The sequence below is a fragment of the Cyanistes caeruleus genome, unplaced genomic scaffold (genome assembly GCF_971803275.1).
Source record: "Cyanistes caeruleus unplaced genomic scaffold, bCyaCae1.hap1.1 HAP1_SCAFFOLD_110, whole genome shotgun sequence".
Taxonomy (NCBI): Eukaryota; Metazoa; Chordata; class Aves; order Passeriformes; family Paridae; genus Cyanistes; species Cyanistes caeruleus.
The window spans coordinates 768,809-781,630 of record NW_028255911.1 but is presented as its reverse complement, the minus strand read 5'-3'; the positions used below and the strand labels follow the sequence as shown (position 1 = coordinate 781,630).

Below are 12,822 nucleotides of genomic sequence, written 5' to 3'. Positions count from 1 at the left end.
TTAGTAAAAAACTGTTATTCCTATCCCCAGATCTCTGCCTGAGAGCCCCTTGATTTCAGGATTATCATAATTCGGAGGGAGGGGGTCTACATTTTTCATTCCAAGGGAGGCTCCTGCCCTCCCTAGCAGACACCTGTCTCTCAACACTGAGACATTTGCATGAGTAAATTTTGCAAAGTTTTCAATAAAATTCTTATTGATAAATTTGCCTCCATTTCATTTCTAACAAGCTGTTCCTAAAGATCCCATCAGGCTGTCTTAGACACTTTGGGCAAGGGATTCCTTCCAAGCTGGGCCACTTGGGGGAGGGGATGGGGGCGGCCCCAGGGCGGAGGGCAGGGTGTGCAAGGGCCCTTTGTGACACGCTGCAGCACGGTCACCGTGGGATGGTGGCAACGGGAGCAGATGTCAAAGGGCCCTTTGTGACACGTGCTGCCATAGGAGCTGGCGGTGACAGGGCCACGCCACAGTGCTCGGTGCACGCGACGGGTCAGGACGCGCCAGAGCAGTGCTGTGAGGAGCCCCCGCACAGCGCACTCCTTTGTGTCGGACCTGGAGCTTTTCTGAAGCACTATTACTACAGGTGACCTCGAGGCCAGACCACAGGTCTTGCTGACTTGTGGCCTTCCCGAGGCTTCCTTCTTAAGGTTCTCTTGAGGGCAGACCGTGGGACTTGGTGACCCGGAGCTTTTCCGACGTGTCGCCCATCCCTGCAGTCTCTGCCCTTGAGACCAGACCACAGTCCCTGTCGAGGAGCCTCCTGTCCTTGTGGCAGGAGCCCTCAAGACCCAAGTGCAGGACTTGCTGTCTTGCAATCTTGCCAGGACTTGAGTCTTGCAGGTGCCTTCCAGGCACGACTGCAGGACTTGCTGACTGAGCTTTTCCGAGCCATCTCTCCAGCAAGCAGCCATAAATCCAGTCACTGCCATGGAGCAGCGACCCCCAAGAGTGCCCAAGTTGGCCTGGCTTGAGGAGCAGGAAGAAGAAGGCTCTGGAGCTGTCCTGGTACAGGAGTCTGAAGAGGTGCAGGAGTTCCAGGCACCACAGGAGGGTGAGTTGAAGAGCTCGGCATTAGGGCTAGTGCCTGTTGCCAGCTTGGCCCCATCCCATTCCATGCCATGCCATCCCCTGGTGCTGTTCCTATGGAAAGGATTGGAGAGTCTGGAAGAAGATATGGAGCAGCGACCCCCAAGAGTGCCCAAGCTGGCCTGGGTGGAGGAGGAGGAGGAGGTCGAGGAAGAAGGCCCTGGAGCTGCCCCAGCACCAGAGACCGAAGAGGTGCAGCAGTTGCAGCCGCTGGAGGAGGGTGAGTGGCAGAGCTGGGCCACAGGGCTGGTGCCTGCGGCCATCTTGGCCCCATCCCATCCCATTGCATCCCATCTCATCCCATCCCACACTGTCCTGTGGACACACACCCATGAACAGCACAAAAAAGGGGCTGGGGCTGCCCCCGCAGCAGTGGCCGTGCTGCATCCCCTGGGGCATCCCGGGACTGTCCCTGCCTGGGGAACGCAGGGCTGGGCTGTGCTCTCCGGCCTCTCCTGCAGCCCCTCAGCTCTGGCTGCTCTTTGCCAGATGCAGCCATGGACGGCACACAAGAGCAGGACACCGCCCGTGGCCGCTTCCGCAGAGCAGCGCAGGTACCTGCAGCCATCCCCACCTGCGCTGGGCCTGCTGGCACTGCTCAGCCCAGCACCGCACTTGGAGCACTCCATGCAACTTGCCTGCCTTCCTGCCCTTCTCCTACAGTTTCTTTACCAATTCATCACGAGAATTGGCAAGGAAGACACCAGACCTATGGACACTGAGGTCAAAGCATCCTCAGAGGTCTTGGTAGAACAGAGCAGCGCTGCCCAGCTGGATCTGCTTGTAGAGACGGCTCTTTTCAATCCAGAGCAAGTAAGCAGCCTGTGGCCAGCCTTTGATCCTGCAGCAATTGCTTGGCTTTCCCAAGCCACGCCTGCTGCTCACTTGAAGCTTTTGAGGCCATGGCAGTGGGCTGGAAGAGAAGCACTTGTCTGGGGAAGAAGCTGGGCACATTGCTGACTCCCTCTGCTAGCATTCCAAGTCTCCCTGTGCCTTCTCCAGGTGCCCGGCGTGGTGAGGTACATCCACCAGTGGCTCATGGCCAATGAGGCTGCTGAGCACAGGATGGACTGGGCCCTGATGCAAGTGGCCGAGGCAGAGCCCGATGATGTGGCCATCACTCTCCTGCGGGTGGCCCCAACGTGTGACAGGTATGGGGCCCAGCTGCCCCGAGGCCTCAGGGCTCCCCAGCCCATCACCCTGTACAGCCCGGCCCAGGGCTGTGAGCAACACAGAGTTCCAGGGCCCTCTGGCTGCTCCCTTTGCCAGCCCTGCTACAAAGTCGGCCCCTGAGCCCACTGCCGTGCTGCCAGCCTGCCCCTCAGGGGCCTGTCCCCATAGGGCTGGGCTGCCTGGCTGCTGCTGCCGCTCAGGGGCAGTGGGCACAGGCAGAGCTGGCGGCCAGCTCAGCTCCCCGCTGCTGCCCAGCCCACGGTGCTGTGTCTGACCCCGCAGAGCTGCTATGGCCATGTGGACGACCATCTTGCTCTCGCCCTGGATTTCAGAGGAAGTGACACCGCTCCTCATCAATGTGGTGGGGAGCTGGCCGCAGAAAAACCTGGGCACCTCTGATGGGGACAAGACGGCTGTCTTTTCCCTGACTGTGAGTTTCGGGAGCTGGCATTTGCTCACCGCAAGGCCGGCCGCCTCTCCAGCAGCTCTGTTGCCTCCTTCCCCCACTGCATCTCCCTGCTTCAGGCACTGGCCACAAACCTGGCCTAGGGGCAGCTTCAGGGCCACCAGGCCCACTGCTCCCCCTGCGTCTGCCCCGGCCTCTCCCTGCCATGCTCAGGCCCTGCCACACGGACGCCCCGGCACTGAGCGCTGTCTCGGGCTGCTTTGTCCTCTGCAGGCAACTCTGGTGATGTGGAAGATCCTCCAGGGGCCCTGTTGCCCACAGATCCTCACAGTCTATTTCCCCCGCCTCTTTGTGCATCTCCTCTTCCAAACGTACTTCAGTACTTTGTATATGACAGAGGACGTCCATACCTTCTGGAAGGAATGCCAGGAGCAACACGGCCTCTCCACCAGCCCCAACAGGTGCTCCATGCCACTCCTCCTGTCCCTGCCACTTCCCCAGCCTCAGAGCCAGCGCTCCCAGCGTCACCTGGGCTTTGCTGTGCACACAGGTTTGCAGTGCAGACCCTGAAGGCCCTGCTCTGCAGTCTCCACTTGGAGCATGTGGTGGTGGCAATGGAACGCAAGCGTGGCTGGGACACGCTGCTCTGTGCTGACACCCACCACTATGCCGTGGGTCTGCTGGCCAGGTGAGACCCCCTTCTCCCCACTGCCTCTGACATTTGTGCCCCCTGCCCGGGATGACCCCCACAGTCCCCGAGGCCATGGGCCTGAGGGCCTCATCACCGAGGGATGGCCAAGGAGACTGCAAAAGGCTGTGAGAGGAGGGTGCCCAGGAGCAGCCACATCTCAAGGGCCCAAATCACCTCACAGTGTTCTGGGGCAATAGGACAACTGTGTCCATCAGTCCTGGGAGAGGCTTTTCGCACCCTTGCTGAGACTCTTTCTGCCATTTTCCGCCTTCCAGGGTAATGCGCCGTGCATCCGCCCACTTGTGTAAAGGCATCTTAAGCTACCTGCTTGAGGTGCTCAGCAAACCGTTGCCACACTGGGATGTCTCTGCCATGGCATTCCTTGTGGAGGTGAGCCTGATGGCCAGCACTACCTCGTTCAGCTCCCTGCCAGCCCTGTCCCCTGGCATAGCCACAGCTGCCTGGGATGGCACCTGCGCCCTGTGCTGCTGCCTGGGCCCAGCCCTGCGCACTTCCAGGCTCCTGCCGGCCAGCTCCCCTCTCACTGCCCTGTGCCTTTCAGCTCCTAGATTGCCTGGACTTGAGTGACTGTGGTGACAGCCTAATGGAGATCTTGTATAAGTACCTGTGGTACAACTCCACAGAGATGCATCACCAGGTTCTCAGGGCTCTCCTCCTGCTAAAGGACCGTCCCTCCATGGTGAGAAGGGGGCAGCAGCTGAAGCCGTGTGGGCAGCATGAGGCTGGGCAATGCTGTCACTTGGCATTGGCTGGCCTTTGCCTTGGGCGCTGAGGCAGCTCCTCGCAGCTCTCCTGCCTCCTGCTTCAGCTGCCCGAGTGCTTTGGGACAGCCCTTTGGCCTCTGGGCCCTGCGGCAGCTGCCCGGGCTTTCACACCCTTGTGTTCTGCACAGGCCGAAAGAATTCAGAGCCTGACAGGAAGACTAGTGCACCTCCTGTGGGACTTGGACAGTGACGTGGCCAGGATGAGCACTGCTCTCCTGAGCCATATTTTCCTGGATGAAGACACCCCAATATCCTGGCGCAGGGCCCTGCAGCTGGCTGAGCCGCTCCTGAAACTCCTGGACAATGTAAGGCTCTGTGCCCCAGCCACGGCCACTGCCTGCTGCCCGGACACTTTGTGCCCTGTGCATTTGCAGGCCTGCGCCAATGTGGGCCACAAGAAGCCAATGATGAGGTCATTTTTCCTTCCTTCCTTTCATACAGCCTGATAGCCAGGTGCAGCTGCTCTCCATGTCTCTCCTTCGAAGAGTGATGTCTTCAGCAGAAGAAGAAGGAAGAAAGCCCCTGAAGGAACGAGTGTACCAGAGCCTGCTCCCACTCTTTTTCCACTGCCAAGATGAGAATCGGCATGTGGCAGAGGTGAGGACTCCTGGGCTGCTGCTGCGCCTTGGCAGGGGGCTCAGCTGCCTCCTGCCCTGACGCAGGCTTGCAGGCTGCAGCCTCCTCCAGCCCTTGGCACTGGGACATTCCTGTGCCCTGCCTTGTGGGGCCATTTGCGGCTCTCTGCTGCTCCCCAGGCCTCTCGGACAACGCTCCTTCGCGCGGCTGGCTTTCTGAAGAGGACAGACCTGGAAAAAGCTGTGAGGAAGGAGAAGCTGTGGAAGTTTGCCAGGCTCGTGGTAAGGGCAGCCTGGAAGTCCCAGCCTCAGACTAGAGAAGCCCCCTGGCCCCGGTGCTCAGTGTGTAGGGCTGGCAGCTGTGCCCCTGCCCACTGCTGCACCCGGGGGCCGCAGGGCTTCTTCTCCAGCCGCCTGTGGCCCCGAGCCGGGTGCCGATGGAGCCCCGGCCCAGCGGGGCTGCGGGCCGGGCCGGCACCGCGGCTCCCCGGGCAGCAGCCGGCCCTCTGCCCCCTCCAGAGCCCGGCGCCAGCGGCTGCTGGCCGGGCCTCAGGGCTGGCCGGGCACGGGAGGCCGGGGCTGGCCGCAGGCAGCAGCGCCCGGCCGAGGGACAGAGCCCGCGCCAACCCTTCCCTCCTGCCGCTCTCTCCAGCTGGCAGACCACAGGATCCCCTTGGCCGAGCACCTGCGCCGGGCCCTGCAGTACCTGCAGGACCCACAGGAGACCCTGCGAGCGGCGGCCATCAGGGTCATCGGTGAGTCCCGAGCCCGGGCTCCTTCCCCGCCCCGCCGCAGCTCGGCCCCAGCCCCGGCTGCTGCCCCGGCAGCGGCACCCGGGCCCGGCGCCTGGAGCCCCGGCTGCCCTCGGGGCTGCTGCTGCCGGCCTCTGGCAGTCGTGCCCTTGGGCTGAGTCAGGGTGCGGCAAGGGCCCGGGCTGAGCCCTGCTGGGGCAGGAGGCCGTGTGGCCACAGGGCTGGCAGCGCCGCTGGCAGGGAGCTGTGCTGCTGGGACCCTGACAGGCTCTGTGTTCTCAGGGATGGCCGGGGAGCAGCTGAGGGGGCAGCACGCAGAGCTCCAGGTCTTGTGCAGAGGTGAGCCACGGCAGCGGGCTGACAGCGGTGGCTGTCGGGGCAGCTGCAAGCCCTGGCCTGGCTGTGGAGGGCTCTGCTCCCTGTGCCGATGAGGGGCGGTGTGGGCAGAGCACAGTGAGATTTCAGGGCCACGTGGGGCATTTGTGGCCAGCAGCATCGGGCTGACCCCCTTGGTCCCTGCTCCCTCCTGGCCAAGGCAAGAGCCGGCTGGCATGGCCCTGGCAGGGGGCTCTCGCTGGGCCCCCACAGCTCTGGGGTGTGACCGTGGCTCTGTTCGTCTCTCTTGCAGCCCTCGAACGCCTGACAGAGGACAGAAGCGGTGCCGTGTCAGACCTGGCACTTGAAACGCTGTATGTCCTCCGGGCCATCCAGAGTGCCCGATATTCCATCCTGCAGAGGATGCAAGACCAAATCCTCAGGGCATGGAGGACACGGCCTCGTCTGTCAGGCCTGGGCTGGCTGCGCTGCTGGAGATGTGCTCAGCACTGATTTTGGAGGCTCTGGCTACTGGGGCCACCTGGGCTAGCCGGGATGTTTTATTTCATAAGAATTGTTTTCTTCTGTTTTTTTCTTTTTAGTATGTAAATAATATAGGATATGTTAGGGCTGAGAGGCTCTATCTTCTGGGGCCACATGGGCCATCTGTTATTTTTGTTTCATAGAGATTGTTTTTTTCTTCGTTTCGTTTCCATCTGGTATGTAAATAATATAGGATATGTTATAAACCACAAGAGTCCCAAGACCTTTCTTTTGCTGCCCAGGGTGTGTGGGGCATAGGGGAAGAGAGGGAAAAGGGTTCTTGTGTTCAGCAACCTGCCAGGGCATGCAGTGGTGCAGGGGAAATGGCCAGAAGCCCCTTGGCCTTTGGTGGTTGTGCTGAAGCCACAAGCCCTGTGGCAGGCAGGAAGCGCCATCTGTGTCCTGCTGCCCGTGTGTTGCTGCTGTGATGGCTGAGGAGCTGCTGGAGCTCCTGTGGGGCAGTGGCGCTGCTGCCGGGCCAGGCTGGTGGAGCCCCTGAGGGCACGGGGTGCTGGGAGGCCGTGAAGGGATGAGGGGCTGCGGAGGCCCAGATGGGACAAGGCAGTGGGAAGGCACGAGGGGGATGTGTGAGGGAGTGGGTGGCAGGAGGTTCCAAGGGGACAGAAGGCCCTGGAGGAGCCGGGGTGGTGGGAAGCCCTGAGGAATTGGCTGTCAGAGGGCCATAAGCAGCCCCCGGGCAGCCGCCTGGTCCCTGACACCCAGCTGCTCTGCTGCTTCCGCAAAATGTCCCCCAGGCCTGCAGCAGAAGGTCTGGAGGCTGGGACACCACCCCAGCGGGAGGGTGGGGACAGCCTGAGGTGCCCAGGCTGGGCTGGCTGGGGACATGGAGGGCAGGGGGTGCTGCCAGGCCACGGCCACTGGGTGCCTCCAGGAAGGGGCAGTGGGCAGAGGCAGGGCTGGCGGCCAGCCCGGGCCCTCACGGCTGCCCAGGCCACGCTGCTGTGACCGAGGCCCCCCTGACACAGAGCTCGGGGCCCACAGAGCTGCTGCCACCATGGGGAGGGTGGCAATGTCTCCTCCAGCAGGGCTGCCCAGTGGCTGCTGCCCAAGCGGCTCTGGAGCCCACAGAAACAGCAGCAGAGTGTGCCCAGGAACAGCAGCAGCCCCAACGTCGGCACCTGCGCACTGAGGCGTCCGCAGCAGCCGGGTGCCAAACAGGGGGAGGCTTTGGGCACAATTGCCTCTGCTTTGGCAAAAGGCTTCAGCACAGTTGGCCACAATGGCTTTCTCTTCACTTGCAGCTTCACAGCAACGCTTGCCAGCTTCAGCTGCCGCCTGTGCCCGTGACTGACTTGGATGGCCGTGCTTGAGGGTGAGCTCGCCTTCCACAATCAGGTGTCCCAAGGCAGCGGCATTGGCACCATCCTGAGTGAGAGAGAGAGAGAGAGAGAGAGAGAGAGTCTGATGGGGCAGCTGCCCTCCCTCTCATCTGTCCAGGCACCTTAAAGACACATGAAACCAAATCCTGGACTTGCTTGGAACAAAGGAAGAAGCAGCATGCGCTGAAAAAAAGCAGGGACTTACACGGCTCAGTTTTGCTCTCCACTTGGGCAATCCCAGAATCCCTGAGCACTTGGTGTTGCAAAGTATCATCAACATCATCCAGTCTCCAGCCACCCTGCCATGGGCACAGGTGGTGTGCAGGCACAGCTGTCACTAGAACTGGGAGAACACTTTTCCATGTTGACCTTTTCCTCTCCTGGATTTCAAGCAAAGATGAAAACATCATCTGGTGAATGACAAGTGAATAGTGTAGCTCACAGAACTAGGAGTAGGAGTCTCCAGTGGCCCATGGTGTGTCCATTCAACCATTGTTAGATTGTCCAGTTGGAGCTCAGCGCGGTGCAGCCCGGGCACAGGCACCAGGCTGGTCCATTTCAGCATCCCAAAGTCTTGGTGGCTGCCTGTGCACCCACTGTCTCCTGAATCCATTCTTGAATTCCCAGTTACTGCTGTGCAGGACATGAGAACACAGGAACAGCTTGTTTGGCTCATTCTTGCCTTTGCTGCTCCTGCCTAAAGGAATCATCAGGACTATATGCTGATGGAATGGGATCGCCGAACAGCAGGGACTTTGTAGAGTCTGAAACTAAAACCTTGTCTGACTGTTCAGACACTCTAAAATCACGGGTGAGAATGACAGTATGGAAGAATCCTAGAAATCTTGACTTGTGATTTTTCTAGTCAAGGATTTGAATGCCAATGCAGAAACTACCAAAATATTCAAACTTGTTTTCATTGGCAACCCCTTTGAAATGGCATCAGCACACCTCCAGGGGACAGGGTATGACAGTGGGGACAGTACTTGGCAGCTCATGGCTTCAGATGTGGGAGGTAAATATTTTGCCTAGGTACACATTGAAGTTCAAGTTTCCCCAGGGTTTGGATTGACTCGACATTGCAGGTAACTTTAATCAATGCAAAAGTATGTAAAAGCACTGTTCCTGGAGAATGTGCACTAGGGAGGAAATAGGGAGAAAACCTTGAACACAGCCAGCAGGCTCTGGAAAAATTTATAAAAGTTAAAATTAAAAATAGATGTAGCTTTGTGACTGTTCAGACAGGACTCTTTGTGTCTGGAGGTGATCGTAAAACATTTTAAAATCTTAGGAAATTCGGGAACTCAGAAAGAATTTAGGCTTGACAAGCCCTGGGAAAAGTAGGCCCGGGGAAATGTTAGGCCTTGTGCTTGCTAAAGATCATGTGAAACTGCACCTGTGTAATCAATATATGATAAATGATAGAATTGTTAGATGTGATTAGATATAATTATTGTTTAAAGAACATGAGGAACAATGTTAGGGGGCTGCGGTGGGATCACGAGAAATCCATGCTTGGGTAAAAACAATGCATACAATAGAACAATGTAAGTTTAATAATTAATATCTAAGTTGTATAACGATAGAGTATAAAACATGTTTAGCTCAAAAGCAAGATGGGTCAGATTTGGGTCTGTGTACCCCTGACACCCAGAGCTCTTCAATAAAGCACCTGCATATAATCATTGTGTGATGATGTGTGTTCCTGAACTCTAACATTTTGGTGCCCCAGATGGGACCTTGTGAGTGCTGCTGAGCGAGCTCGCGACCCGATCCTGCTCCAGCCGGCACCGAGGGATTCTCGGGGAGCCCATCGGCCGCGACCGTCTGCGCTGCTCACAGCGTCCCCAGGAGAAGAGGTAAGGTGCTTTCACTTTGGTTTGGGTGCCTGCCAATAAGACGCAGCAAAAGCTGCGCTTGGTTGGGCTAAAGGAATTCCTGTTGGGATTGCCTGGGCGCCGTCCGTCAGACGACTGCGAAAGCGTTGCAGGTTCGGCATTTGTGGTGTATTGTAGTTGTGACATGGAGAAGCTTAAAGGGGTTTTGGGCAGCAATGCTCTCATAGCAGGTACTTCTCCTTTGGGGTGCTTATTAGCACATTGGAAACAAGGTCACTTTGGGGAAGAATTACATAAGGCTAAATTAATTTTGGTGAGATCTCCCCATGGAAAAAGACCCCTGTGACACTCATCTGTTGGTAGCTATAACCTCTCTCTTTCTTTACTTTGTTTTCTTTCTCCTCTCTCTCTCTCTCACTCCCTCTCCTCTATCACATAACCCTTGTTATCACTAAAATAAAGGCACATTATTGCTGTTGTGATTTCAACTGAAATCCCTTTGTGTTCTTTTTGCACTCTGAGATCAAACAAACTTCTCGCGACTCCTACTGGCGTTAGCAAATCGTGACATTTAAACTGGAGTCACGGACAGGATTTCTGACAGACAGAAGGGGCTGCAGGTTTGTTGTGCAGTCTGTATTAGGGGAAAGATGTTTTACTCCAGCCGCACCCAGCCCGACACTCCCAAGAGAGTGAGCGGTGTCTAGAAAGCAAGGGGGGCAACTCGAATTTCCCGCAAACTGCACACGCCGAGGTGAAAAGCACCCCACACTCACTTGAGGGCTCTGTCTGCAGAATTTCACAAAAGATCTCTTAGAGCAAAAGGGTGGGAATGTTTTTGTTGTTGTTGTGTGTATGAATTTTGAGTGCTTGGTGTAGCAAAGAGACAATCAGAATTTTAAACTGAAAGAGTGCCTCCCGAGCAGATTTGGTCTTTTTACCCACACAGGGAAGCAAAAAGCAGTGTGTGTGTGTGTGGGTGTGGGTGTGTGTGTGGGTGTGGGTGTGGGTGTGGGTGTATAATTGAAGTTTATACCTCCCTGTAGTGGTTTTCCCTTTGTAAAAATGACTGAAAAGGGCAGTGCAGAAGTTAAAGCTGCATTTTATGCTCTGTTAGCAAAACACAATGCCAGACCTTCTCCAAGAGGGGAAAAGTGGGCGCTTAGTTCCTGGTTTAATTTGGAAAATGTGATTGATAGAGTGTGTTCTTTACAAGATGAAAAATTTTAAACTGGGCAAAAATCAAACTATACTCTGCTCAGTTTTGGGAGCTTGTTTTACAGCAGCTCCAAAAACTGGCTTTAAGGAAAGAAGTGAGGAAAGAACTAGAATAGACTCCTTCTAAAACCTAGTTGAAATTTTGCAAAAACAATTCAATGAAGAAAAGAGTAAGATCCATCTGTTGCGAGCAGCCCTCCAGGATGAAAATTCAAAAATGCTGACTCGCTAAAAGAAACAGAAGAGGGGGAAACCCCTCTCCTGAATCAAATTTACCCTCCAAAAGAGCTAATTCATTCCAGTAGAAATGATGGACCTGTAAAAATGGCAGAAGAAAAATCAGAGAAAGCAAAGGTGTTAGATGCATTGGGTCTCTTAAGGAAAACCCAGACAAGAGAAAAGAAATCTCTCACTGCCAGTATTGGTGGTCACTGGAGATAAAGAAGGGGGTCCCCAACAAGGTAGTAGATGGCTTCTCACTTCAAAGTTGAGTGAAGTTGTTTCTAAAGTTCATTGTATGGAATGCCCCATTGGATAACCCAGCACAGCTCCACAGGCTCTGGGCTGTGAGCCAAAGCCGTCTCCTTCTCAGCTTCTGGGAGTGGAGCCCAAAGAGCCTCAGAATCAGGGAAACTGGGAACTCTGCTTCTCCTGGGTGAGCAGAGAGGCAGAGGTTGCTTTTATTTCAAATGCTCACGAGAAATAAAAAAACTGGAGACATACTGATTACAGCAATAGTGTGTAGAGAATATTTGAACAGAAGGTGGGCATGATATTTTAGTAAAGGCCTGTCTGCACAAACCAGCCTTTGGTATAAGTCGTGATATTAAAGGCTCATGTCCTTGAAACTTTCCTGAAGCAGAGAGAATGAAGCAAAACAATATCCTTGTGTATAAGAGAAAAAATGTAAACCTGTGTGGATTAACCAAGAGTAACTTGCTTAGCCCGGGGACCCTGTAAAACCCTATAAAAGTGTGCTAAAAATAGAAATAAACGATGTTCTCCATACTTCTGTGAAGGCTAGGCTGAATAGTCTGAGTGGTTTCTCCATAATAGTGGGTCCTATACATCCACTTTTTACTTTTGTAGTTCACACTGGAGCCCAAATTTCTGTGTTGCCAATAAAGACTGGTGCAGGATTTGAGAGCAATATATGGAATAACTAAAGATATTTACCCAGTGGTAGCTAATCCTTGCACATTGTTAACATCTATAAAAGAGAAATAGAAATGGTTTACTGTACTTGATTTAAAAGATGCCTTTTTCTGCATACCCCTTGACAAAAAAAGTAGGAAACTGTTTGCCTTTGAGTGGGAAAATCCAGAAAATGGAAGGAAAACTCAGCTCACTTGGACATGACTCCCACAAGGATACAAGAACAGTCCAACCCTATTTGGAAGGCAGCTGGGGAAGGAGCTGGAGATTTGGACCAAGAACAGGCAAGTAGTGAGAAAACAATACCTGCTGTTACAGTATGTTGATGATATACTGATAGCTACAGAAGAGAAAACAACCTGTATAAAGGTACCAATTGAAATTTGAAATCAGCTGGGAATGGGAGGATATAAGGAGTCTAAAGAAAAGGCACCAATTGCCTGTCAGACTGTGATTTCCCTGGGATGTGAAATCTCACCAGGGCAATGTAAGCTGGGTACTAATTGTATTCAAGCTATTTGTGCTATTCCAGAACCCCAGCACCTGCATGAGCTGCGAGTCTTCCTTGGGATGACAGGGTGGTGCTGCCTGTGGATCATGGACTATGGACTAATTGCAAAAGCCCTGGATGGGGCCCAGAAGACGCAGCCGTTTACCTGGGGCAGAGCACAGAAGGAGGCCTTCCTCAAACTGAAGGAGGCATTGACAACTGCTCCGGCGTTCGGATTGCCAGATTTGTCCAAAGATTTCCAGCTGTTTGTGCATGAAAGACTACACCTAGCACTGGGAGTGCTGAGCCAAGGTTTGGGAAGCTGGGAAAGGCCGGTCGGCTGCTTTTCCAAACAGCTTGACAAGGGGAGTGCTGGATGGCCTTCATGCCTGCGGGCAGTTGCAGCCAGCGTGATGCTGCCACAAGAAGCCAGGAAACTCACCATGGGTAGACAC

General features: G+C 55.1%; 1 protein-coding gene across 2 annotated transcripts in view; it reads left to right on the top strand.

The window, feature by feature from the left end:
- Nucleotides 1–413: 413 nt before the first annotated feature.
- The window catches only part of LOC147646214 (maestro heat-like repeat-containing protein family member 7), a 120,983-nt gene continuing 108,574 nt past the window's right edge, over nt 414–12,822 (top strand). Inside the window, exons 1-16 of one of the 2 annotated variants that reach the window (XM_086873799.1) lie at nt 414–1,051; nt 1,151–1,306; nt 1,576–1,640; nt 1,750–1,899; nt 2,089–2,237; nt 2,542–2,689; nt 2,939–3,126; nt 3,216–3,353; nt 3,632–3,746; nt 3,919–4,056; nt 4,270–4,446; nt 4,583–4,738; nt 4,897–4,998; nt 5,369–5,471; nt 5,751–5,807; nt 6,097–6,535. In XM_086873799.1, the coding sequence (XP_086729925.1) occupies nt 928–1,051; nt 1,151–1,306; nt 1,576–1,640; nt 1,750–1,899; nt 2,089–2,237; nt 2,542–2,689; nt 2,939–3,126; nt 3,216–3,353; nt 3,632–3,746; nt 3,919–4,056; nt 4,270–4,446; nt 4,583–4,738; nt 4,897–4,998; nt 5,369–5,471; nt 5,751–5,807; nt 6,097–6,296 (2,166 nt within the window). In that variant the 5' untranslated portion in view covers nt 414–927 and the 3' untranslated portion in view covers nt 6,297–6,535. Of the gene's footprint in view, nt 1,052–1,150; nt 1,307–1,575; nt 1,641–1,749; nt 1,900–2,088; nt 2,238–2,541; nt 2,690–2,938; nt 3,127–3,215; nt 3,354–3,631; nt 3,747–3,918; nt 4,057–4,269; nt 4,447–4,582; nt 4,739–4,896; nt 4,999–5,368; nt 5,472–5,750; nt 5,808–6,096; nt 6,536–12,822 lie in introns of those variants that run through there. The other variant, XM_086873798.1, reaches the window with a different exon arrangement.